The 27470-nt window shown below is 45.3% G+C and overlaps 3 protein-coding genes across 4 annotated transcripts; all 3 read right to left on the bottom strand.

Annotated features, from left to right (window-relative positions):
• Positions 1-238: 238 nt before the first annotated feature.
• Positions 239-3500, bottom strand: LOC120957576 (uncharacterized). Its single transcript, XM_040379852.2, has 2 exons — positions 2951-3500; positions 239-1937 (listed from the first exon to the last, which is right to left on the bottom strand). The coding sequence occupies exons 1-2, from the start codon at positions 2954-2956 to the stop codon at positions 933-935; spliced, it is 1011 nt and encodes a 336-aa protein (XP_040235786.2). The 5' UTR covers positions 2957-3500; the 3' UTR covers positions 239-932.
• An 8492-nt stretch (positions 3501-11992) lies between these two features.
• On the bottom strand, positions 11993-13947 carry LOC120957224 (uncharacterized). The gene is made up of 2 exons (XM_040379312.2): positions 13851-13947; positions 11993-13698 (listed from the first exon to the last, which is right to left on the bottom strand). Exons 1-2 carry the CDS (start codon positions 13854-13856, stop codon positions 12019-12021), a joined length of 1686 nt encoding a protein of 561 aa, XP_040235246.2. The 5' UTR covers positions 13857-13947; the 3' UTR covers positions 11993-12018.
• Positions 13948-22302: 8355 nt separating this feature from the next.
• LOC120951951 (phosphatidylinositol-3-phosphatase SAC1) lies at positions 22303-26806 on the bottom strand. 2 transcript variants are annotated; one of them, XM_040370979.2, is made up of 7 exons: positions 26675-26806; positions 26347-26438; positions 25818-26267; positions 23905-24638; positions 23555-23833; positions 23103-23477; positions 22303-23009 (listed from the first exon to the last, which is right to left on the bottom strand). In XM_040370979.2, the coding sequence occupies exons 1-6, from the start codon at positions 26713-26715 to the stop codon at positions 23292-23294; spliced, it is 1782 nt and encodes a 593-aa protein (XP_040226913.2). In that variant the 5' UTR covers positions 26716-26806; the 3' UTR covers positions 22303-23009; positions 23103-23291. The 2 variants fall into 2 exon arrangements, with proteins under 2 accessions (XP_040226913.2, XP_040226921.2); XM_040370987.2 differs by having other exon boundaries at positions 23116-23477.
• Between the last annotated feature and the right edge of the window lie 664 nt (positions 26807-27470).

Genomic DNA, 27470 nt, shown 5'->3' with positions numbered 1-27470 from the left:
AGCAAATTTGGCTGTACGCTTGTTATAATCGTCAGTAATAGGCAAACTATTTTTTGAGTGTTTTGAGTCAATTTTTCCATTTCCATCAATCTTTTCCATTTCCATGAACCTGAATCTATGCCACTTACGCCAGCTCTAATTTGAACCACAGGTATGAATGTTTCGTCATTGTTTCGGAGGTAAACTGTTTAGATCTTCTGATAAAGGCGAAGAAAATAATAAACCCAAACACAATCGGTTATTCGTTTCATGTTTCTTTATAAACTGATAAACTGATTTCAGTACTTGTAGCATGCCGTTTGAAAAACGATTTAATGACATATGGCAACCATATTGGAAGCAAGTGCGACTGAGCTTGTGCAGTGTCACCAGCACTTTTGCAGACGTGTTGATCTCACGCAGATCTATGTGCTCCGCGATTACAACACCTTATATCGCTCAGCTCACACTTGCCCCTTGCTGTATTTGTTCAGACTGTTACTTTGTTACTACTCTGCCAAAACATCTGCCGATCCTTTCTCGTGCGCTTTCTCTTTCTCTTTCTCTTTCTATCCACAGATTTGACCCTGTGCTCATAGGTGATGAATGAATAGTGCAGATTCACTGTGGCTAGACGTTCCCGCTGACCTAATCGCGCAGAACAGTAGGCAACGCGCGTATCGGGATAACTATTGGCGCGATTAAAGCAGAATCGTGTCCCTGAAATGCTCCGGGCAGCTCGTCGCTGCAAAGGTACGGTGCTTGGGAAGCATATTTAACAAACATTAAGACATTATTTTGGTATTGCACAATCCGGAAGCGGATTCGTTCCCTCTAGCGGGGGCGGTACGGATAGGGGGATAGGGAAGGGGTGAAAGAATTGCAGCGCATGGCGATAGCCGTTAGACAGCGGAGGGTGAAAAAGGAAATGAGCTCAGTGCTCACCGGGCCGGCTAGTGGCCAGAGCCGTGACCGACGCCATAGTGATAACCATCGTTGGTGACCGAGCCGGACGCGACGGAAGCCGAGCTGGCACCCGAAAAGCTAACTGGGTTGTTCTGCAGCGGGAGCAGCTGTATCGGTTCTGGGCGCGGGGCAGGCGCACTGTAGACTGGCGGTGGTGGTGGTGGTGGTGGCGGCGGTGGCGGCGGTGCACTGTACACGGGCGGCTGGTAGGCGGGGGCTGGCGGGGGTGCACTGTAGACGGGGGCGGGTGGGGGCGCACTGTAAACGGGGGCGGGAGGAGGCGCTTGATACACCGGTGCTGGTGGGACGTAGGCGGGCTGTGGCGGTGGTGGCGGCGGTGGGGCAGGTGCGTACTGTACTGCTGGCGGGCCGTAGACTGGACGGGGCGGCGGCGGCGGTGGTGGTGCGTGATAGGCCTGGGCCGGCGGACCGTACACTGGACGCGGCGGTGGTGGCGGAGGCGGTGGAGGTGCGTGATGCACTGGCGGAGGGGGTCCGTAGACTGGGCGCGGCGGTGGTGGCGGAGGAGGTGCGTGATGCACTGGCGGAGGAGGTCCATACACTGGGCGCGGCGGAGGCGGAGGTGGCGGTGGTGGGGCGTGATGCACTGGTGGCGGAGGGCCGTACGATTGCTGGGGCGGCGGTCCGTACACTGGACGTGGTGGCGGTGGCGGAGGTGGCGGCGGTGCGTGATGCACTGGTGGCGGAGGGCCGTAAGACTGCGGGGGCGGTGGGCCGTACGATTGCGGGGGCGGCGGTCCGTACACCGGGGCTGGCGGTGGTCCGTAGGCCGGAGGTGGCGGCGGCGGCGGCGGAGCGTGATGTACCGGCGGTGGGCCGTAGACGGGCCGAGGAGGTGGCGGTGGACCGTGATGCTTCTCCTTTTCGAACAGCCCGTCAAACAGCCCGCTCAAGTCGAAGTCCTTCTTTTTGAACAGTTGGTCGAAAGTGGCTGATGTGCACACCGTGAGTGCACACAGTACTAAAAGGACCTGCCGAAACAGAGAGAGAAGAACGAGCTTAGCCGTTAGGGATCGATCTTGATTCAGCTAGCACGAAAGAGTTTCTGTTGTGTTTGGAAACCTATTTGTTATGAGCAACTTTGCAACTAATAGTAATGTCAATCAATGATTGTAGACAACATTGTATATCCTAAATATCCTAGTCCTAAATAAGTTGGGAAGCTTATCATTCCTATCGCAATGGTGATTGCATGCCAATTTTGAGCATCAACAAGAATAAATTTGCAAGTTGGATATTACATGCTAACACTCCTCCTCCTAGTAGACACGTTTGATCTTCCTCTTTCCCCAGCTTATATGTGTTTCCACCTCGTCTTCTTCGTGTGACTACACTTAACTAGCGTTATTTCAAAGATTAAAAGAAGTAAGTGGAGATTTGGGATGCTCCAACGAAACTGAATAATATCACATCGGTCCTTATTGCGTAGAAATGATTCTGATGGGAATCAAACAGTATCCTGCCTTTACAGGAGTCAGCGCGTCTACCATTAAACCAATCGACCCATCCCGATCTAGTTGCGCTATATCCCTACAAGACTCGAGTCATATAGTCAGGTATAGGTATCAGCCCTGTCTTAAATGGTGTTTCACAGCTTCCTAGCGAGCCTTTTTTGTTGTGTGTAACACGTGCATGCGCTGGGCTTTGAATGATGGCAGAAAATTGATCGATGTTGGTGATGCAGATGATGCTTTGTCTACGACGGTGCTGATAGACAATCGTAAGACACTGGTAAACCACAAGCACGGATTCGACAATGTCCTTCAACTGACTGAGTTAGTCCATTTCTGCACATGAAGCACACAAGCACACGCAACGAGAGAGTTACACAGGTGTTTGCCGCAACAAACCACAAAAACCAACTTAAATTGTTCCTAACATCCAGGCACTGTATATTCTTTATCCGTTGCACACCGATGCACACAAGCGTCCCAACCAAATCCCAACCAACTGGCCTGTGGCCCGAAGCACCGCCACAACTAACCTTCATTGTTGGCTGCGTGTTGTTTGTGATCCACGAGACACTGCCAAACTGATAATTGGTAACGCATCTGCGCTCAATTTTATACCATTCCGCCCCGGTACGCGTGCGCGCTCCACCCGTGCAGTGGTTCGGACGCCAAAGCCAAACAACAATAGGCTTTGGGGCCGGTGTGCGATCGTTTTTGGTGGGGGCCACCGTACCCAAACCGACCACGGGTGTGTGAGCGCGCCCGGTCGCAGCATCTTCAGCAGCTCGGCCGGGTGGGGTGGAAAGTTTCAGCTCGGCCACTCGGCATTGTGTAACGCACCAGTAAACTGTCTTCCCGGATGGGGTGTGATTTGCCTTTTGCGTCTGCACCAGTCGAGCCAGCGATCAACGCGATCTATCGACACAAAAACACATTTTGTTTCTTTGTGGACGAGGGTTAGGAAGGGCGGGGGAGAGGAAAGGGCAGAGAAAGATGCTAGCAGTATCCCCATACCGTACGCGCTAGCCTGAAGCAACCCCTGTCGATTAAGAGTCGTCCGAGTTGAATGATCGGGATCGGGTGAAGGATGCGATTTACATCACTCAAAAAAACCCTGTTTTAAATATTATAAACAATGCTCTTATGTTTCTAAGAATTTGCAAGGAATGAAAACGATATGTGGAGTACTAGATAAAAGTTACAGGACGGAACAAATGTGTTTTATGCAGATATGTGTAATTTCTCTCTTATGAAAATGCATACACTCCAACGACACATCCTTTAGGTTGCTGCCGGTTATGAAACCACCTTACCAAACCGCACTTCATACCACTTATCTTGCCGCATCCACCGTCCTGCTCTCAGGTGGCCGTGATGCAGTGCATCTTTAAACATCATCCTTTTCTATCTGCCTGAAAAAAAAACCCGGAGAGCCTACTCCCTAATGTATGTCCGCCGTTGTTATGTATGCCAATGAATATTTTGTCATCTTTCTTTCCTCTTCAAGCGATAAAGAGGAGAGTGTTGGAGTGAGGGACGGGAGGACAACCTTTGCAGCAGGAATGTTGGCTTGGCCGTCCGTCCCTCGATCACCTCGGATGACGTCGAACGTTGGCCACTAGCGGATCCTCTACTCCTACCTAAGGCCGGGCACTATCTTCACACCAACACGGTGGCCGCCCCTTTCGGGTCCGCAGCCCACAGCACGAGCAGACCGAAGACGAATTTCAGATTTGATTACTTAATAGCCGGTTATCGAATGGCTATAGCTTTGTTGAACTTTATGCGAACTGGTTCATTAAGGAAAAAAACAACATCAAGTGCAAAGCATCTGGTGCTTCGTCTTACTCCCGTCCCCATTCTCTTTCTCTCCGGTATGCAAACACAAACGGAAGACGAACCCACCGCCGCAACAACCCGGAGACAATCGGCTATGTCAATTTGGGGGTTTTAATTATTCATCTACCTACAAACAAGTGCATGATGTTGCGCATGATCTTTAAATCCGACGCATACATATTTACTATTTGCTCGCATAACAATCAATGTGGGGGAATCGAACACGTCCAGCCTTGCAGGAGCCGGCGCGTTAGGCCATGAGGCCAGAGGTCCCCAAACTTTTTTGAGTTCGCGGGCCGCATTGCTTCGCAAATAACGTTGTTGAGGGTCATATTGACGCTACTTTCAGCTGTTGGGTGAACGTTTAAATCTCGTTTTGATACTAATATAAAAACTCTATGTATCAAATTTGTACAGATTTATATTATTGAAGTTTGTTTTTGGATTTAAAAAAAGAGTCAAAAAGTCAAAAATGTCGATAGAAATAGTCAAAATTATTTGTTTTTATTTTAATCCTTCTAAAGTAACTGTGCACGCATTATAAACAACGCATTATAAACATTCCAGGGACGTAATTGTCCACGGACCGTAGTTTGGAGGCGCCTTCAGCAAGCAATCTGGACGTTCCGCCTGATGTATGTACGGATGACCCCCCGAGATAGGACCGTATTTGGAACCGAAAAAATGTCCCAAAGCAAGGCGTAAGTTAAAATAGTCGTATGTTGAATATCTGTGAATATAAAGGGAATAACCGAAGTTGGATCTATGATATCGTGTATTTTATTTAAAACAATGTTCGATAATGTATTAATTTTACTCTAAAAGCCATTTACACGATATAGATATTGAAGATCGGATAGTTGGGGAATCTCAATGACAACTTTAAACCGTCAAAATCAAATTGTCGTAACTCGGGGGACGCCTGTACTATGTTACTTTTATTCATGATATTGTATTTTCACGTTCTTGGCAAGCCATATCGCTACCGAAAACTCGAAAACCTTTGCATTTGCGGCTCGGTTCAGGTTGCACTAATTTATTTGCGTTCTTTTGTTATAATCGATTTGTCCATATGTACTTGGAAATTCAACATCCTAGAGAAAAAAAGAGAGTGAATACAATAATAGCATTTGACCTCTAATCTTCGAATGGCTATTGGCCGACAAACTTAGGCAACGCGACTGAGGCGTTGGGAGCTAATAGGCCACAACCACTGCACCTAGATTGCTGCAGTGAGTGCAATATTTGCGCACGATCCCATGTCTGCATGAAGTAATGTTTACTCGGTTACTACTCTACTGAGCTGTGGTACCTTACTAGCAGCTCAACCAGAGAAAAGTGTTCCGAAAATAAGTTCATAGCTTCAAGTTCATGCATCCGTGGTAGCACGCTTCAAAGCCATCGCTTCACCTTGGTGACCGACTGTACCCAGCAGCTTTCCCGGCCTAATACTCGGCTCAGACAAATTTGAATGCGGCTGGCCTCAACGGACACCACTTTCTAGCGGTATTCTGTTTCTGTTTAATTGGAAGCACTCAAATCAACGCACGTTGATTGGGCTAATCATCCTTAAACAAAGCCAGTCGCTTATTAATATTACAGGTCGATTTAGAGTGCTCATCTCTCACGCAAACAACTATTTAATTAGCGATCTCGGACGATTTGTTGTTGAGTTTGGTCAACTGGTAGCTCTCTCCTTGTGACAAACACAGGACAGCTCTTGCGGTGGCACAACAGGACACACGTGCGAAATCTTGTGCGCGACGCATCTGCTACCTGGCGTTACACCGAAGTTTGACGTGCCGAAATCGAAAACGGCGGCAGTCTTTGGCCAGGACTAATGAGGCTACGATTTGAATAAATTTCTCTTTCGATCATTTCGTAACCTATTGCATGCCTCCAAAACTTCCAAACACTACTCGCCGTTCGAGATAGCAAAAGTCAAAACCGGATTTGGAACGGGTTCGTCACACATTTCGGCCCTCGACAGGGGTGGATCGAGCGATATGATTACTAGGGTCCGTGTGGCTTCGTTGAAAGATGATCATTCCAGTGTGCTAATACTAATACCTGCACGATCGGGATCGTTGTTTTAGGGCTCAGCTCTGATGAACTTTATTTATTAAACAAAACATCTTCTTAAAAGTGCTTATAGCTTCAGAAATTTCTTGATAGTGCAATCGAAACAAAATAAGCCGTACAATAAATTGAACTACAACATGAAAGTAGAAATCATAATGCCATTGGAATGTTACATCTCTCTGACCAATCACAGTTTGATTTAATTAAAAGAGGAAGAAAAAAGCAAACAGGTAATTGCAAATATTCTTGTGATTGTTCTTTATGCAACAGGTCACCCAGTGCCGTTCGCCTCGATGGGGCACACACATAATATAACACATCAAAATGGTTTGATACATCGATGAGAAAAGGAATTGGTGTTAGGCAATGCGCAATTCAACACAAAACCAAGCCCCCTCGCCTCCGATTCGTCCCCCTTCCCTGCCCGCTTCCTCTACCCTCATCCGCTCGACCGTCAACCCCCCCCATCACTCTGGGAACCACGCACAGGGATGGGTAACAAGATGCGCGAACATCTCAACATCTGATCGAATCGAAGATGAAACCAGCATGAAAAGAGCACGTCGCACGGTGGGGCAGCTGCAAGATGGAATTTTTGGAACCAGAAAGCGTGTTACCGTGTAGTATCGCATTATGCAACAACGACGTGCGGGGCGCGAGAGCGAGCAGGCGCTGAAATGGATGTAGCCGGCGAGATGCGGTGAAATTACTATGTTACACGAGGTGCACTTGAAACACATATCTGTCCAAAACCGTTGTCTCTCTCACGATCGTCCTACCCTATCCGGTAATTGTTCGAACGGTTCGAGTGCGATGGCTGCGAAGTGTTTTAAATGTTGAAGAAGCACAAGGGAGCGCGCGCATAGATGAGGTCGCGTGGATACTCGCGGCCAGCGAAGGATCGGGCACCGGTACATGAACGCTTCCGGGCGACAGGTTGCTGAGCATTACATCCGTCCCACGACCACGGGTGTTGTATGATTGTATAAGCTACCTTGCCCTGCAAAGGACTAGAGCCAAGGACGAGCTGTTTGCTCCCCAAACCGACGCTAGGATGACGCGATCGGCTGAACGCACGAATCGTTAGCAAATACAGCTCGGCGCAAATATTGTCATTGAGCTAATGGCTATTTATTCCAATCGCAGCTTTAGATCGAGTCTGTAGTTTTATAATGTATATTTCATTCAAAGCTATCCTTTTTATTTTTACAAAGCTGCGGTTATAGAAAGATTAAAGGTGATTTTTATTAGTTTTTGTTACTTGTCTCTTTGAATATTAACCACTGAACAATCCAGTTTGGACGAAACTTCAAGAGCGAAACTTGTTTTTTCCTCTCTTCCGTAACATTTCGTATTTAAATTTCTTTTCAAGGCGGAAACGATCCACCACATCGGGACTGACCTTTAGAGGAATTTACATTGGCTTGGGGGTTGAGATCGCGACATGTGGAACGGATACGAAAATGATAGCAATAGCAAAAAAAATTGAGCAATTTTTTATTGAGTAGTGTACCAGCACCACTTCAAATAAAAATAATAAACAATTCACAATTGTTTTCAAAGCTATTGCTTTGTATTGTTGTGTTGCGTCTATATGAATCAGTTCGTATTTATACGAACACAAAGTACTGTTTTTTATCCTAGTCGGGTGGTCGACCGGGTAAAGATGCTGATACATTAATGAAGCCGGATACGGATCGATTCCCAGTCCCTACTCTACTGGGAATAAAGTTAATTGATCAATTCATTATCCACATAAATCGTAATGATTATTATTAAAATCAAAACGTTTCGCTCATCAGTAATTAGTGTACACCACCACAACAACAAACTGATGATTCCTTTACGCACAAAAATATCCTCTAATCGGCCCCCCTCATGTGGGTGACGCGATATGTATGATGCACTAATGTAGTCGCATTTGCGATATGTTGAAATCGGTGTACCACTCTTACCTGGGGAAAGCAAACAACGCGCGCGCCCGGTCATGCGCCAAGAAAAAAAATCTCTGCTCTTGGACAACCTTTTACTACCTTGGTAGCATCTTGAACGGGGGGGTCGATGAGTGTAATGATTTTTTTTTTCTTCTTTTCGCTGCCTCCCTCAACTTCACCTGGTTTACCGTGCTAATGTCAATAACGGTCCTTTGATAGCGCGAAGGCAAGTTAGTTCGCGCCCGACCGATGCCTAACCTTGGCACATACGCGTCAACGTTAGGCAATCGGACCAACCTCCACCCGCTCTCTCCCTCTCTTTCTTTCAATCTTTTTCTTTCTCTTTCTCTCTCTCTCTCTTTCTCTCTCTCTCTCTCGCACTCTCTCTCTTTCTTTCTTTATTTCTCTCTTTCGCTCTCGCTCTCTCTTTCTCCCTTTTCGCCAGTCTCTTAGCATACCCCGCAAGAAGCCAAACGGCGCGCGATATGTTTAACCAAACCATTGGACGATCATTGATGCACGCTTATGTCACGGGACTGTGACGCTTTCGTCAGTCGAACCGTCCGTTCCGTCGAATGGCCTGCCCGCTCTACCGGGCCCAGCAATCACGCCGCGCAACGACCCTGGAACCGCCAGGGTTGTAAAGAGGTGCGTCCAGTTGTTGCGACCGCTGCTGTGACTTATTGGCTTGGCGCGGGGGCAAACGGGCGTCCACCTTTTGCCGTTTGCATGCCGGTCTGGAAGTGCGTACAGTGCCAAAAACACTTGACGTGGCCCTGCCGAGACGTTGGGAGTTTAATCAGCATTGTTTATTGTCTCCAAGTATCAATATTTGTGTGTTATTAGCATACATCCCTGAGCAGCAGCAGCAGCAGCAATCACATAGCAGCTGTGGAACAATTTGATTTGTCAAAGCATTTTATCAAAATATTCAAACATACAATGGAAACATCAACCTCCTCCTCCTTAAGCTAGCAAATGCTATTCGTATTATCAAGCCCAGTAATGCGCCATAGCAGCATAAACTCACAAAACAAAAGAAGCTCAGTTCGCTCCACTCATCCCTGGCATGCGGGACAGGAAGGGCGTATTATACGCGGTTTATTATTATTATTATTATTTTGAGTAGCGCTGGGAAGCATTACATCGAACGTTTGAAGCCTGATTACGCAACTGACCAATCCCCGGACAGGGAGTATGTGCCGGTGAATGAATTCCCCGAGCATAGCGAAAACAAAAAGACAGCTAATAATGTTGCTTCGGGATGGTCCCAAGCCACGCCGAAGAGACGCTGGGGGATGGGATCGGAGGGAAGCATATTTGTCGTTTTATCGATCGAATCGCAGAACCAGACGAGTGATAGAAATAGTAAAACAGTTTCCCACGTGCTGATTGTCGTTGCGCAAGCAACGGATTTTCCTGCGCGCGCAGCCAGATTCAACCCGATGATTAAGGTTTAATATATTTGTAATTGCTTTAATTATATCAAAAAGTCTCTCGGCTGTTCACCATCGTCCAGCAGTGCAGCAGGCTTTCGTGTGGGACGCAATAATGCACACGAAAACAGCACGCAAGGCAGGCTCGTCAATCCTTATTATCTTACAGTAAACAGGCTAAATGTGGCATAAAACATAGTGCATGCTGTTGCAACAGTGTGGCAAACTTTCGCTGGTCCCAACAAGGTTGCAGTGGTCCCACCCTGAGACCCCGAGCGGTTCTTAAACAATACGAACAATCAGCGAACAGTCAGCGGTTGCTTTGTTAGTCGGTGTTAAACTTTTTACCCACATTGTATGTTGCACTTTACCGGTTTGTTGCGTTTTGTTTGGCTTCCTTCGTACTTCCTTACCTACGTTACTTTTAAAAATCATTTCCCTTTTTGTATTAACGTACTTTTAATAAGAAATGTATTAAGTAAAGATTGAAATCTACTCAAAAACTGTTATTTAACATTTAATTTAAAATAATATAACCTAATTTATATATGATTTAACATAATTGGAAAATATACTAATATTCATTGAATGTTATCGTATAATTTTATTTTATTTTATTTTTTCTAATATTCCCAATAAATGTTTTTTCCAACGGCAAACTTATCAGCCGCCGTAAACCCCCCGAGGTGCCGTGGCAATTCAACGCCGCGTCAATAAACAATAGATCAGACGAGCGCTTCCAGTGACCGGTGACGCAACCTCGACCATCTTCCGGCGGCATTCGATGATCCTACACACCACGCTCTTACATGTGACCTTTAGGTATGGCCGATTTACAAACTGCCATGATTATGTATTGACCCGTTCCGTGTGCTGTGAAAAGAGTGATCACCTGCTTTTACTTCGTCTTGTTATCGCGTAACAGCATAGACAGTCATGCGTGGTGCGTAGCGATTGTATGCCCATTCCTTGTTTCGGAGGCACGACTCAAATTGTCCTGCGACGAGCTGCTTGATCCTGGAGTCCATGTGTATTTGTATGGGCCCACTAAGCGTATTAAAATAGAAGCACTCTCGGAAAAGCAGTTGGCCTATCAATACGGCCTAGAAAGGTCACGTTCGCGTGAGGGTCGATCGCTGCTCAACATATTGCCAGTTATGAACGGCATGGGCGAATGAGTTGAAGATGAACAGGATAAAATCAACACCGCGACGGGGGTGTCATCAAAAGATGACTGTGTACTTGATCACTTGCTAATGATGATTTACACTAAACTGATCTGGTTTTGAGCAGCAACAGCATATAGTATCAAAAACGAAAAATAAAAATGTATCGTTGTACAAAAGAAAACATAATAAATTATTGTAAAAAAAAATCAGACACAAGCAAATACCGATCACCTAAAGCCAACAAATATTCTGTGTGTTCTGTGTTTTTAAATACCTGCTAAAGACGAACTGACGTTATACAAGCCGCCCAGTATGTGCGTGTATGGTTTTATACAACTAGAAAAAAAAGATAGACATGTTCTGGTTTATGTTTGTGATATTAGCACTAGAGATGAATTTAAGAATCGAAAGATTATGTTTTTCTTCTTTTTATCTCTTATTTGGCAACAAAAACACAGCACTCTGTCGTAGTCGGTCAAGGCCTGTGTTTTTGTCCTCCAAAAAACCACTTTATGGGTTGTAGTAGCAGTGGTAGTAGTAGTAGTAGTAGCTCCTTATCTGTAAAGCAGCGATTTTCAACCGGTGGGGAATTCCTCACACAGGAGGTTTGATTATTTGAATTGAATTTTTATTATTTTTGGGGGTAGTTTTCGATCAAAATTTTGCTAAATACTATGAATTGCGACGCTCTCCCCCGCTCATGAAATTGTAAGGGGGGAATGAAATCCAACATGTACCCTGCATGGGGGGAAATGCTTCGAAAAGGTTGAAAACCACTGCTGTAAACTGAATGGTGTGAGCCTCACAAATAATTCAGGTTCTTCGGAATCGATTCTCTGTCACGCACGAGATTCAAGTCTATGGTGGCGACAAGATAACTTATTTGGTCGTTCGGCTTGACTACTATACCACAGGGCTCTGACCCAAAAACTCATCCATTGAAGTACTATCGTATCATCGCGCAAAGCCCAAACGTTCCTAGTATGAACCCATTCACGAACTTAACCTAATTAGAAAGGGATTTACGCACCTTCACCTTCAATCCGATAAGCCCCAATAGTAATTGATATTAAGACTAATGTTAGTTAATACAAAAAATACAAATTCTAAAAAAATCTATTTAAAGCGGTATCCTCATGCTTTATTGGCGAGCCACTCGACTGTAGCTGACTTGCGGATCGATCTGTACTCCCTTGGACGTTTTATACCCTCCACTGGACGTCACATCCTTCTTGAGCCGTTTCTCGTCAAAGTTATCGCGCTGCAGCAGCTTCTGCAGCACCTGCTGAACCTCGGGAAACGAAAGTGGCTCCACATCCGGTGACTGCAACTGATACGTGACCACATTACTGGACAGTCGATTTGGAACAATGGCCACACTGCTCAGTACGGGCTGCGCGTTCGCTTTCCCGGACTCGTCACTGCTTCCATCGCGCGTATTTGCTGTTGCGGGTTTCGTATCTCCACCGGCAATGGATAGGTCAGTATTATCGCCAAACCGCAGGCCTACAGTTTGAACGTCATCTACGGGCACGTTTAGCGTTTGATCGCCATCTAGCGAAAGGCCTTCAGTTTCATCCACATTTACAGGTAGATCTACAGTTTGATCAACATCCACCGCCGAGCCTACATTAAATACGCTTGCACCCGCCAAACTTACAGTTTGGCCATCAGCTACCGGCAGTCCTAAAGACTGATCGTTTGCTTCCGGTAGGTCTACAGCTACTAGGCTTGCATCCGCCAGGCCCACAGTTTGATCGTCAGTTTCTGGCACGCTTACTGTTTGATCGCTATTTACCGACACGAGTATCGTACCTGCGTTATCGGCCGGTAAGCCTGCTGTTTCTTCGATTCGCACGGGCAACTCAATATTTTCGCCTGCCGAATCCGGTAACACTATAAGATTGGCTCCACCGCTGACTGATGGGGGCAACTCTTGGATAACTTCTGCAGTGTCGTCTTGGATATCTTCGGATACAGTAATTGGCTGTTGTACCTCTTCTACAACCGTACCCAATAATGGTTCACTTTCCTGAATTCTGGAGGATAGGGTTTCCGTATTCGCGGTTCGTCCGTGACTTTGCGCAGTGAACACCGGTAAAGGTGCTGCATCGTTTATAGGAACGATTTCCGCTGGTAGCTCAATGTGTCTACCTTCCGACTTTAGCACCTCTATTACATTGGTCACGGTGCCCATCCGGAACCCGACGGATGGTATAACTTCTACGTTTCTGGAGTTTCCATTCGATTCTACTGCTGGCAAAGCCTGCTGGTTGGAGTTACTATTCAACCGTATTGATCCGAATGCCGGCAATGCCTGCTGATTAGAGTTGCCATTGAAGCTTACTGCTTCGAAAGCAGGCAATGCCTGCTGGGTGGAGCTGCCAGCGAAACTTGCTGCTTGGGACACAGCCGTTGCCTGCTGGTGGGAGCTGCCAGCGAAATTCACTGCATGGGAGACAGGCAACGGCTGCTGGTGCGAGCTGCCGGCATTACTTGCTGCCTGGTAGGCAGGCAACGGCTGCTGGTGCGAGCTGCCGGCGTAACTTGCTGCCTGATAGTCAGGCTGCTGGTAGGCCACGGGTGCCACGGTGTGTACCGGTTCCGGATACGTCGCCGGCACCGGAGCAGTGTTCACGCTGGTTGGCTGATAATAGTAGTACGGCGCAGGTTGATAGTAATAGTTGTAGGCGTAGCCATACGGATACTGCGGTTGCTGCACTGCCGGGGGATGATGGACGTACACTTTTTTCTTCTTCTTGAAGAAGAACCCGGTCGTTATGTTAATCACCAAAAACACTACTAGCAACACTTTAAGGATCTAGAGCAGAGGCGAATAAGGGAAGAAAGTAAACGAAACAACCAAAAACCGTACATGAAAACACCAGCTGTAGTCATTTCGTTGCAAAAATTGCTAAACACATGCGGTTCACTATTTTCGTTAAAAAAATTTACACAAACTACACACTTTACCTGCATTGCCACTACAGTAAATCCCAACGCAACCGGAGCTAAAAACGAACTGAAAGCGAAAATGTGCAAGAAATGTCGTTTTATATCGAATATGCGGGATTTCACTCTTGTGTGTTAATAATTTATGCCGGCGAATCTCTTCCTAATCTGCATCTTTTTAACGAATTCTTTCGTAGTGTTTCTTTTGCTTCTTTTTTCCTACCTTAGCAAGCCTAGCGAAGGATGCGTAGGAAAAGAAAAGACGTACCGTCGATAGTAAAGCTGCTCATACATATTAGAGAAATCTGTGTGATCCTACGCTTGCCAGCCTTGGCGAGCGATCCAGCATCGGATTAAATAAGCGTCGATAATATTGACCCGCTCTGTTTAGAAAATGGTGCTAAATGAGGCAAAAGCGCTTAACAGTTTGTAAAACACGAAACAGACTATTTCCAACAGCAGCGGTACCACATGACCCAGGTGAAGAACCTGCGTAGGAGCCTTGGCCAAAAAGCAGGACCAAACGTCAGTTTAAAAATAGATACGAAGGTGGAATTCATAAGTTAACCTTATGGCAAGGGCAAGCACGTATCCATCGGTCGATATCAATCGTTGCGCAAGTGGTAGGGAGATCCTAGGGCGATCGTTAATGGACACATCAATGTAGGTGACAGGCCGATACGATGCCTACTACGATCCGATCGTATCCCAAGAACCAGTGCTTTCAAGTAATTTATGGGAGCTATTCATGCGTATTTTTCCGTATTTAAAATATTCTAGAAGTTTTATCCCACCGATGGAATAGTGGGGCCCTTCCTTCCCAGCAAAAATTGTGCAAACCAAACCTGTGACCTGGAGTATCCGAATAGGCTCATCATTGTCAGCGCAAACGAGTTTGGGTTTTACTATCTACTTTCGATTCGAATTAAAATTCATGATATTTAGCTTTTTTTTGGAATTTTTTATTCGCTTTTTGAGTGGAATCCAAAAAACACATGCTCTTCGAGGTGAATCGGATTCAACGTTATGGTAACGTTATGGCGAGGAGCGATCCACTCCCTCACGTGCCTCTTGTTCCGCTTAGTTAACAGATTCAAGGATATGTGTGTGTGTGTGTGTCTGTTCAAGTGTGTTTTCAGGAAGATGCTGAACTTTCGCGGATGTTATCTCTTTTTCGTCTATAATACCGCATGATTTCACATAGCCTGTATAATCATATCCAAGCAAGCGAGAAAGAGGGATAGCGTAGGAAGAGGCTGCGTTGACAAAATGTTAGCTAATTTTTAAATTACACAGCCACCCAGTCGGAGATGAAAATACAATTCCAGAACGATCTACCTTTTTTTTAACTATTTCATATCGAGCAGTCACACCTTTACGCTACTTCTCACCGACACCAAATGTATTAACTGGTTTTCATTGTTTTGAAAATTTACATAAAAAAGATTCCCGGCCTTGTAAAATTTGAAATAAGGTCTCTCTATGATGTAGTCTCTTCAAGATCAAGTTTTTGACGGTCGCGTCTTATTTCATACAACTCTTCTAGATGGAAGACAAAGGCGGAGTAAAAAATATGGAGAGAATTTATTTAAATTTATTTATCGCTGTATTTATAAAATTGGTTAAACTTAACACTTGTGCTGGACGATTCATATCCGAAAAAGGATCCCGGAATAGGAATAGGACACGGCTTAAAAACGATTATTAAGAAGGCATACTGACGTGGCGTTTTTAGTTATGCTGCCATAGAAAAATATTTCAAAGACAAAAATTTAATTTCCTACCAGCGGGTAAGTATTGTCTTACGTTTTGTTTAGGACAATAAAAACAACCATATTATGTGTAATATTCCATTCTTTTACCTGATTCGAGTTGAGACGAGAAATTTGACTCGATTGCTCTTTTAAACATGCTTGGTGTTTTAGAAATCTCTTGCGGAAAATCAATTGAGACGAACAGCAGGCGTCAAATCGGCAGACAAACTGCCGGAGATGATTTCAAAAATTTGAACTCTAGTAAAATGATAAGAAATTTCATATGAAATAGATAAACGAAATAAATCATCATTTCTTATATTATTTCATAAAATTATCTATTTTTTCATTCTGGTGGATAAAATTAGCTTTTTCTATAAAATTTAAATTTAAATGGTAGTTTTGATGAATCTTAAAATAAACAAGTATTTTAGTTTCCATCGCAGAAAACTGCACAAGTTTACTTAAAAACTTCCAAAATATCGCTTTCGATTCATTTCTCGCTTGCTTTGTGATGTCGAGAATGACGGGCATGAAATCGACTTTACAATCGAAAGACACGCAGTAGACGCTCACATGGACTGATTAGTACGACTGTATCCGTGATCGCGAACGGACGTATTATCAAGCTTTCTCCTAGTGTAGTGTATCACTACCCGTGAAGCCGAAAGAAGAAGAAGAAGTTATAGCACTTCGTGCAAAATTGCGCTTACTAAAGATAACCTGGTCATAAGCACATCTAAAAGCATTATTGGACTATAATGTCTATCTACACCTGGGTTCCCTGTAGCAGGCACAAGAGTGCGTAGAAAGGAACCGTGTGAAAATGGGAAGGATATTGCTCAGCAGCGGATCTAACGGTAGGCGGACTAGGCGGTTAGGGGCCCCGTAAATCGCTAGTCTGTTCACTTTCATACATACTGCATACTACAGAGTACTAGCGACAAGGGCCCCGGAAGGATGTACGTTGGGGCCCTGACGCTGGCGATTCATTTGCACCCCACCCCCGCTAACATTTACCATTTACAGGGGGCCTCAACTCGTCTTACCGCCCAGGGCCCCCGATACCCTAAATCCGTCACTGATATTGCTTCATTACACATATGTCATCCAGCTGGTCGATAGAAGAACGGAAGTCAAGGTGTATGACCTTTTGTATTACATTTCGAATGAAATATTGCGAGAGGAGATGTCGAAATACGGCATAGTATTTGATATCAAGCAACTGTGCTATCCAAACAGCTCCGGACTGTTAGCAAGAAAGCTTACTGGCATTCGTTCGGTGTGCATGACACGTTAGAAGTCAATCCCATCATATTTGCATGTCGAGGGAGAAATGAGAAATGTTTCGTATCCCGGTCAAACAAAAACCTGCCGACACTGTCTTCAACGCATACACCACCGTGTATCATGAGCAAAAAATCGACAGGATTTGTCTGTCACACAATCGTACGCTTCGTCGTAGAAATCCGCAAGGAAAGAAACCAAAGCTGCGGAGCATGGAATAGATACAGCCATGGCCACGATTGCTAAAGTTTACACACACACACACCTCAACCGATAGCCGTACCATCTAATGCGGACGATCAAGCGATAGCGTCGACCTCAGCTGTCTGTACGGTATCGCTTGATACATACATCGATGCGGAAGAGGAACTGATGCAGAAGCGCAATTGTGGGGATGACACGCTTAACAAAGATGCGTCAGGTTTCAAAGCCCCGCTTGCGCCGATTTTATTTTATCGTCTCTTCCCGCTACTGAACTGAAACGTCGCACTGATGATGAAATTGAAAGTGATGATTAAAACTCATCCCAGGGCTCGACAACCAGGCGCAAACCAGGTCGTCCATGCAAACAAACAAAGGTATTGTTAATATCTCTCTATTTTTCTTACCCTTCTTTTTCATTTCCTTCTGTCCATTCAATGATACGTGTCTTAAAATTGTAAAAGCTTAACAATGGCTAATTGAAATGAAATAAGTATTAGTATTGGTTCAGTCCATCTAAATACAATATCTAATAAGACTAAACTTGACGCGTTACAGACTTTTATACATTCAACTGACCTAGATGTTATTTTTCTTTAACAAGTATACATTCCTGACATGACAATCCCTGGCTTTAACGTACTGGCAAACGTCAAGACATGAGACGAACAGCGATTGCATTACGCGAACGCCTAAAATATTCTCAGGTCAAGCGAAGTATGGACTCACACCTTATCCGCGTTCGACTTGAAAACGAGAACCCGTGATTCTTGCAGGAGATTTAAACAGCATTTTGCAACTGAAGGACATGGCCGGTGGGGGGAATGCTAGTTTTGCACTACAAAATGTGGTGAACAACATAGCACTCTGTGATAGTTGGGAAGTACTCAGGGGAAATACTGTGGAGTTTTCTTATATTACACATGGTTCGGCATCTCATATTGATCGTTGCTATGTTTCTTCAACACTTAGGACAAAACTCAGGACAACACACCTACATATAGTCGCCTTCTCTGATCACAAAGCTCTAACGGTAAGAATGAACCTTCCGATATCGGCCACCCATCGCACTAGTAGCTACTGGCAATTGTGAACACACATATTGTTACATGAAGTGATAGAAGAGTTTGATAACAGATGCGAGGGTTGGACTAGACAGCGGAGAAATTACGATTCTTGGATAGCATGGTGGATAGAGCTCGCCAAGCCAAAGATTTGGTTTTTTTGCGTTGGCAGACCAATGAAAAATATCGTAATTTCCGTCTGAATCACGGAATACTTAGTGGACAATTTAAAGTAGCGTATGATCGTTATCTGCAAAATCCCAAAGAACTTGACAAAAATTAACCAAATTAAAGCAAAAATGCTACAAAGATGCTTCTTTTTCCACTCGAGTCAACGAAACCTTCCTCGACGGAGAAACTATCTCCTCTATCCAGCTGTAAGAGCGAATAAGGAAAACAAACAGGATTAGTAAGCTACAAACAAATGAGGGGGTGAATCTCGTATCGGAGGAGGAGATCACTAACTATATACACAGACACTACAAGGACTTTCTTGAATGAAAAGGAAACTCTTTCTTCAAGTTATGTTTTCAATGCAATCAAAACATCGGCTTCTCGGAAGTATCCTGGTCCGGACGGAATCACAAAGAAATTTTATATTCGCACATTTCATCTCATAGGTCGCGAAGTGACTTTTGTAATAAATGAAGCCCTCCAAGGAAATGTTCCAGTGTCCTTTGTCGATGGCGTCATAGTTCTGGTGCGAAAAAGGGGAGGAACGTGTCGTCTCTCCTCTCTACGCACTGTTTCTCTGTTTTTGATCGCGTTGACAGAGGATTTTTATGGACAACGATTGTTTCTTTGGGGTTTAATCCTCCACTGGTTGAACTTTTAAGATTTATTGGCAATCATTTCTTTTCTCTAATACTAGTAAATGGACAGCTTCCTTTCCCCATGAAACGGTCTGTGCGTCAAGGCGACCCTCTGTCGATGCACCTTTTTCCCTCTACCTATACTCGCTCATAACCAGATTAGAAAGTGTGTAGCATATCTTCTAAACAGAACTTATTATAAACCACACTATCAGCTATTGTAACACACTTCGGAAAGCCAAATCACACTATTACAACAAATTCATTATATTACATCAGCAAATCAATCCACACCATAGCAACATATGCAGACCATACCGTCCATAGAAAAAAAAACCATTGAGACACATTTATCGAAAACAACCGAAACGAGCAACATAAGCAATTCAAGCGTTACTGCAGCAAAGTGGACAAACAGAGAACGCATAACAACTTATTGCTAAAAGTGCAATGTAGGCAAAGATCGACGAACGCACCCGTTCTTTGGCTAGAACAGTTTATACTTTCCAGAACCTTCGTAAAAACACTAAAAGCGCAGCATAGGCACATAATTACAGACACCTCAATCAGATACAATGTATAAATTGCACCTCATATCAATAACCTTCAATTGGGACAAACCCACATTCCAAAACCAAAGGTACGAAACCCACTGTATAAATAAAACCAATTCCGACCGTGGCAAGTCAGATTCGTTCGGACTGCCAAGATAGGACGTTACGCTTCCTAATACTTCGCCTTGCAACTTATTTCAAGAGTTTAGTTATGTCCCCCTACCTAAGGTAAGGTTTCTAAACTCCAACGTTTCCAGTAAGGGAAACCTCCTAAAGGTTTCTATGATCGCCTGGACGATCAAGTGTTGAAAAGTCCGCTCGATCGATGTTTTATTCCACCTCGGCTCATGTCAGTAAAAACTGACTTACCACGACGTTGATCGATTTACTCGAGGTACAGTTGTACGATCATCACATTACAAGTGTATGCTCAGTGGCGGATTAAGGGTATCGGGGGCCCTAGGCGGTAAGACGTGTTGAGGCCCCCTGTAAATGGTAAATGGTGTTTTAGGGGGAGAGGGGGTACTGGCACTGAACTTGCTGTAGGGAGATTGAACAGTAAACTTGAAATGCTGTTGGGGGGGCCTACGATAATCAGTCACAGACTTTAAATTTTTTTGTGGGGAGGAGGGTGCAAATGATGCGGCAGCCTCGGGGCCCCAACGTCCATCCTTCCGGGGGCCCTTATCGCTACTCTGTCCATACGGCATACATGTAATACATACGGCATACTAAGGACTAGCGATCTACGGAGCCCCTACATCGGTGGGGTCCCAGGCGACCGCCTAGTCCGCCTACCGTTAGATCCGCCACTGTGTATGCTGCAATCGGGATGATCTGAAATATGCATATGCTGATGATATCTCGGTGGTGTCAATATCCCTTCCCAAAATCGAGTGAGTGACGGCTTTGATTGATGCTTGTGGGATGTGCTCGGGAGCAAAGCTTAATCTAGAAAAGACGGTGGCCATAGACATTGGACTGATCACTATTGCTAATCGTATAGTATCCCATGGCTACGAACAGAAGAACGATCGCGATTCTTGGGAATCTCGTTCTCTAACAATATACGGGTTACAATGACAGACAATGGGACATCATCATTGCAAAATTCCGGCAGCTGGTATGGATGCATCGAGTGAGATGCCCGAATCTATACCAGAAAGTATCACTCCTCAACATCTTTGTTCTTCCGAAACTTAGGTTTGTGTGCGGTGCCCTCGAGGCAAACATAGAAATCGTATCCAGGGCCATGAGAGCATTTCTATGGAATGGTTCCGGAGGATTTCGCATTCCACTGGAACAGTTGGTTCTTCCGAGAAATCGTGGGCTAAATCTACATCTTCCTTCGGCTAAACCAAAATCACTGCTTTCAAGCCGTTATGTTATCCAACAGAGATCTCTTCGAGTCGGAACGCAGCATATCATACACGTGGGAAACCCACCCAACATCCAACTATCCTTGCTTAAAAATAGTAATTCTACAATTAGCTTACATACCAGAATTAACGATAACTATCATTTCAGCAAAATCTATCTACCTAACACACATCAAAAGACTACCTGAAACGAAAATAGTAACAGAGCAACCGACGCTAAACTGGAGGAAGATTTGGTACAACATTGGCAGTCGTCAACTGACATCGCTGCAGAGATCGATGTTTTACCTTTTGGTCCACAATAAAATGCAGCATGGACAGCTTTTGCAACGAATACAGCGATCGTCTGCCACATGCCAGTTTTGCATGCAAGACGAAACACTGGAGCACACTGGAGTTTGCGTTGTGCATTAGAGTGTCTCCAGCTTGGCGTTTGTTGACAAAAGCCTTCGACAAAAATTCTGCCAGGCATCACCCTATCATTCCTATCCTTCCGTTTTCCTGAACTATGTAACATAGGCTGGTATTATTGAATCCGTTCGTAGCGGCGGCGTACGTCCCGACACTCATTTTCCTAACGTACTAGATGGTTGCTACAGTTATTCACCGCGGCGTTGTAGGAGCGGGCTCAAGAAATGTGTTGCCATCCCTAGAATTTCATGTGAGCGCCGTACGTTCCCGCTACGAACGGATTCAATAATACCAGCCATAGTATCGAGTAAGCGGATTCCCATCCTACGTTTGTTCGCTAACAATGTCAATGTCAACAATGATGTGATTGGTCTAGAAATCCTTAAGTTTTCAATGTAATGCACTGTTTCCACAGCAGTACAATTACTTCATTTTTCACGGAAAAAATGTAAAATTGTAAGTAGTGGGCACTTTATTTTGCCGGCCACTGTATTTACAAGACCAAAATTTAATTTCCTTGTCTTGTCTTAGGTTTTTTAGGATAATAAAAACAACCATATTACGTGTAATATTCCAGTCTTTTACCCGATTATAATCGAGACGACAAATTTGACTCGATTGATCTTTTAATCATGCTTGTTGTTTTAGAAGGCTCTTAGGGAAAACCAATTGAGACCACTGGACTGGACTACTGGACATATTTCTATAGAAACCTCAAACCCATTATAGTTTCGTTTCAAAGTAAATCGTTTTTCCTTAGCAGTATAGCTGATTGCAATAATAGAATAAGCCTGATTGTTTCATACTGTGAGTAATGTTAGTAAAAATGATACTAGTAGATAGTATGACACGCATAATTACAAAATTATTACAGGAATAGGCAATCGTAATAGAATGAAATGAGCATGATAAATGTAATTACGCATTCTCGAGACAAGGGCAAACAAAACCCTATTAATGCCGATAAAGGCTTAGTAGAGGAAACAAAAATAGAGGAAACTACCATGTACATTTGCTGTTTTCTTGAATGACGGAGTGATTTTATTGTAGATATCTATTGTTCATATACGTTACGTTTTACGTGCCTACAAGACCGCGCCGAAAATATATAAATATTTATAGTTTGTTAGTCACAAACAATCAAACTGGAATTGGCATGGAATTTAGCTCAACCTGCTTATCTGTAACGGTCAATTACAACCAACAGTTCCTAACACCTGCTACACCTTGATGAATGTTTATTCCCATTAACCATTTCCCATTTCACGCACAATCTGCATCTTTCCCTCTCTCTGTCCCTCTCTGTCCCTCTCTCTCTCTCTCTCTCTCTCTCTCTCTCTCTCTCTGTATCACTATCTGTCGGTCGTGAATGATTTGCTACGGCTGGGAAAGAAACTAATTGCAATGATCCACTACACCTTGATTTATTGGTTTACGCTAGAATAACATTCTCCTACCCTGAAATAACCGTATAGGAAGCAAAATAGCTGCATTGCTGCACCCGTAGACCATGCATTCGATACAAATCGTAAGGAAAGGTTAGGAGTTGATTATTGATTCATTTGCATCATCTGAAGCCCCATTCGTCTAAATTTGAATTTTCCTACTGGCAGCAGGCATGATCATTCTTTTAGATGAACCCATTTTGTTTTAACTACGCAGGACTACAATCAATTTTACGTGCCTGTGATTTCTGTGCATCTTTCCCGCGAAAGGTACTGCAAAACAAATTTAAAAAAAGAACAAAAATCAACGAATATAATAAATTAATAAATAAATCAAAGCACACGCGCAAATGAATATAAACCTACCGTTCCTACGCACCCGTAACATGCAAATGTATAAATGTAAAAGCCGGTCATCCGTTGCCCCTCTGTTGTTCCGCTTGCCGTGCGGCATCCGCACGCTGCCGCCGTGCCGTGCTCACACGATGGTGTAGTACATGCTCACGTCGCGCATGGCCAGTTCTTCGCCAGCGGTTAGAGGCCCCTGCCGGCAAGCTACTTTTTTGACAGCAGCTTCGGCCGGTCGACGAAATCGCTGCGATGCTTGACGAAGAACCGATGGGTAAACAGTACCATCACGCCCCAGCCGAGCAGCAGGACACCCGTTTTAAAGCTAAACTCGGTCGGGTATAGCATGATGACAAAGAACATCGCTATTTCAAACAGCACCGTGGCCATAATCTGCAGAACATGAGCGAAGGATGGAAGTGGCTAGGTTAGTGCGTGGCATGGGAAGATGTATCGGTCTAGTACATTACCATTCGCTTGCGCCAGTCGACCGTGGGATCGGAGACACTGAGCGGCGAGGGAAACTCCAAACCTTCCCCGTTCCGTACGCGGTACATGCCCAGGAACAGCTCGATGCTGTCCTGCCGGAAGCCGTCGCTAAAGTTGTTCTTAACGTAGCGCGTAAGCGAGTTAAGCCCGTCGCGCAGCAGCCCTTTGAACGTGCGCTTGCCGGTGCGCGTGAAGTCCGTCTTCAGCGCACCGGTGCCAGAGTACTGCAGTGAGATGAGGTCTGCGTTATCTGCCCACACCTGTAATAAAAACAGAGCAAATTGCATTCCAATTTTATATGAAACACTAGCCACTAGCACCATCAACCTACCGCTTTGAAGACCGCCTCGAACTGGGAGTTGGGATCGATGTGCTTCTCGCCGAACTTGAAAATGCCGAGCCGTTCCAGCGCCTGCTCGAGGCTGCGCTTCGCAATCAGGCTCTGCACAACGTTCGTCCGGTCCAGACAGTCGATGCAGTTGGTGCGGAACACACCCTTCTGGACGGAGTACACCTGGCCGACGTGGTTGGTGTGATAAAAGCCGAACTTGTCCTGCTCGTGGGTGATGCGGTTCATCAGCAGGCTCAGCCGGTCGTACCGCATCTTTTTGCACTCCTTGTGGAAGTCGAACGAGACGTAGTGCAGCTGCGTGTTGCCGACCCCGGACACGGTCGCATCGTACGCTTTCTCCAGCACCTCTTCCGCGCCCTTGTGGTCGATCAGGTTGATTAGGCACTGCGCACCGTACAGCTTGCACTGGTCGTCGAAGTGGCGCGAGCAGGCGACCAGATGGTCCCGCCCGATCAGCAACTGTGGCCGCGGTTTGTACTGCAAGTTCGGCGTCTGGTGCCAAAACAGGGGAATGCTGCCGCGCGTCTGCACGAACGACACCCGATCCTGTCCGGTGACGAGGATCTGCTCCGTCTCGACGTAGTTGGCCACCTCGCCATTCTGGTTAATGCCGCGGCAGAACAGCCGGGTGCCGGCGTGCTGTACCGAGCGGCGTGAGATCAGTATCCAGCTGAGAGCATGCCCGTTCACCGTTACATCGTTGATGGAAACAACTGCACCGATAGCAGGGGAGGGAGGGAAGGGAGGGAGAGAGAGAGAGAAAGAGAGTGAGAGAGAATGAGAGAGAAAGGTTAATGTTTACAGTAGTGATGGGAAAAATGAAGTTTTCGTCGGAATCGATTGGGGCTAGCTCCGAAGTTTTGCTGGAATCGATTCCGGAATTGGCTCCGCAATCATAATCGGTTCCGGAATCAAAATCGGTTCTGAAATTGAAATCGATTTAGGAATCCAAATCGGCTCCAGAATCGGAATTGGCTCGGAAATCGGAACCGGCTTCGAAATCGAAGTCGGTTTCGGCATCTCCTTAAGAATAGGCATTTCCAAGAATAGGTCCAACGATGCTACGTATAGATAGCCGCAAAGAATGCTTCTGCTTGCTTCTGAAACTTCTTGTTTCTCTGACTCTCAAGAACAAGAACTGTTTCTCATTCCGGAGCTAATTCCAATTATAGGGACATTTTTTATTCCGTTACCCTAGCAAATTGCGATTCCCAGTTGGATTCCGATTCCGTAGCCGATTTCGATTCCGGGGCCAATTCTGATTCCGGGAACGACACCGCTATCGACTCCACAATCGACACCAGAATCGACTCCGGAATCGGCTCCGGAATCGGCTCTGAAATTGGAATCGGCTCCGGTATCGGCTCTGAAATTGAAATCGGCTTCAGAATCGGAATTAGCTCTTAAATCAGAATCGGCTTCGAAATCGGAGTCGGTTTTGACATCTTCATAAGAATAGACGTGTGGGTCCTATGATGCTACGTATTGATAGCCGCAAAGAATCCTAATCTACTGGTAAACGATCCATTCTCATGGAGATTCCCGGACTAATTTTACTTCTGAACTTCTTGTTTCTCTTATTCTCAAGAACAAGCACTGATTCTCATACCGGAGCCTATTCAGGAGTCAATTCTGATACCGTTACCGAAGTAAATTGTGATTCCCAGTTCGATTCCGATTCCGAAACCGATACTAATTCCGGAATCGATTCCGGAATCGACGCCGTAATCGATTGAACTCGACTCCGAAATCGACTCCAAAATTGGAATTCCAGCATCGAAATAGGCTCTGGAATTGATTCCGAACACGGAGGTAACAGGGAAACAGGTAGGTCCGACCACTACTAGTTTACAATGTACGGGAAAAGGCATGATGCCACCGGGTGTACTCACAGCCATGTATGATGGGTAGAACGTAGCGCACCAGCAGTGGAAAGTTCTCCAGCAGCCCAACGTTCCACACGAAGCGCTTGTCGCTCTGCCCGTAAAGGCCAACATTGTCCCCGACCTTCGGATTGCTCCCGATGCGCTGCATCGTGTTGGTAAGGTCGTAGCCGTACGAAAAGTAGAAGAAGGGTGTGTCCAGCACCTGCCGCATCATGGCCAGATAGGTCTCGTTCTGTTCCTTCTGGCTCTCGCTCAGGTGCGTCAGCGTCGGCGTGAGCGGTATCAGATCGGAACCAGCCATCTGCCACACCGGCTCGTTGTTGATAAGGCCGACGAAAATGCGATGCGTTACCACGACCAGATGCAGCCCGCTGATTAGCCGCACCATGCCGAGCACTCCGCAGATTTTCCGCAGCTCGTAACCATGGATCGGTAACCGCTCCTTGCTGTCCACGGCTGCAGAGAGGTGGTAGGAAGAGAGGATAAGGTTACAAAACAAATCTGCACCGGCTGGAACAGGGACTACTAAACGCACTGTGCAGCGAAACTGCTCCATCTGGCCGTTCGATGATGACGAACTGTTCCGACTCGGAGGGCTCGATGTAGAGCCGGTCCGGCGTGATGTAGCTGAAACGGTAAGGCACGGTTACAACGGAATGAACGAGATAAACAAACAGCTCAACATCGTTTACGGATCAGATGTTTTTTTTTCACATTCCCCCACAACATCCATATCCAACACAACGCCGGATGGGCGAAAAAAGGGTAAACATTTTACACTCTTGCGACGGGTTGGTGCGATGGCAAGCGTTGGGTGGACACTGGATGACAAATTGTACCGAATAAAAGTGCATTTTACTTACAAATTCATATCATCGAAGATTCGTGCATCCATCTTTACCATTATCGTACGACTACTGGGCGAGGAAAATAGATGACGTCTGTCGAGAAAACAAGACACGACATAAATATGGGACCGCGTACGCTTAGGCAATGGTCCTGCATGCGGCTGTCCGGCAAGCAGCAATCTGACAGTTGATACAACACGTACGGGGGAAAGTCGCATCCGACTAGCTAAAAGTAGCCCAGTTCTGCAGAAGGAATGAAACGAGAGATTTGGTTCTGCCAACGTGTATATTATTGCATACATTTCCTTTGTGAGTACGCCATTAAATGTGTGAAGATGTTAATCTATTCAAAGTAAACAATCGAACATTATTTTTTAAGTGCACTTTGAATTGTTCACGCGAAAATGTAGAACTAAGCTGATCTACTACCCAAATAGCCAGCTCGAATTCCATAGCTGATTTGGGGCTGTTTAACGATAAATCTTTCCGATGTCGAACTTTGTGGGTGATTAAGGGCGGTGGCAAGGTTTTTTCGCAAGCGATTTTATCGGACGGCCTGACAAATTTTTATATGGGATTTGACAGATAACGTCGGACCAAGGATAATGTATTTAGAAGGTTGATTTTTATCGGTTTTGCTGGGCGACATTGTGGGGGACATCTGTCACTCTCTGCACACAAATTTCATTACCCCGCACCAGCCCTCCCCGATGTTTATACCGTAGCCCCCGGAAGAGAAATGTCAAGTCGAGAAATGTCATTTTGCTCTGAACAACTTCACCTTGTCATTTATAACACGTTGCGTCGGACG

The sequence above is a fragment of the Anopheles coluzzii genome, chromosome X, assembly GCF_943734685.1.
Source record: "Anopheles coluzzii chromosome X, AcolN3, whole genome shotgun sequence".
Taxonomy (NCBI): domain Eukaryota; kingdom Metazoa; phylum Arthropoda; class Insecta; order Diptera; family Culicidae; genus Anopheles; species Anopheles coluzzii.
Note: the sequence above shows the minus strand (reverse complement) of the source record. Positions and strands in the feature narration are given on the sequence as shown.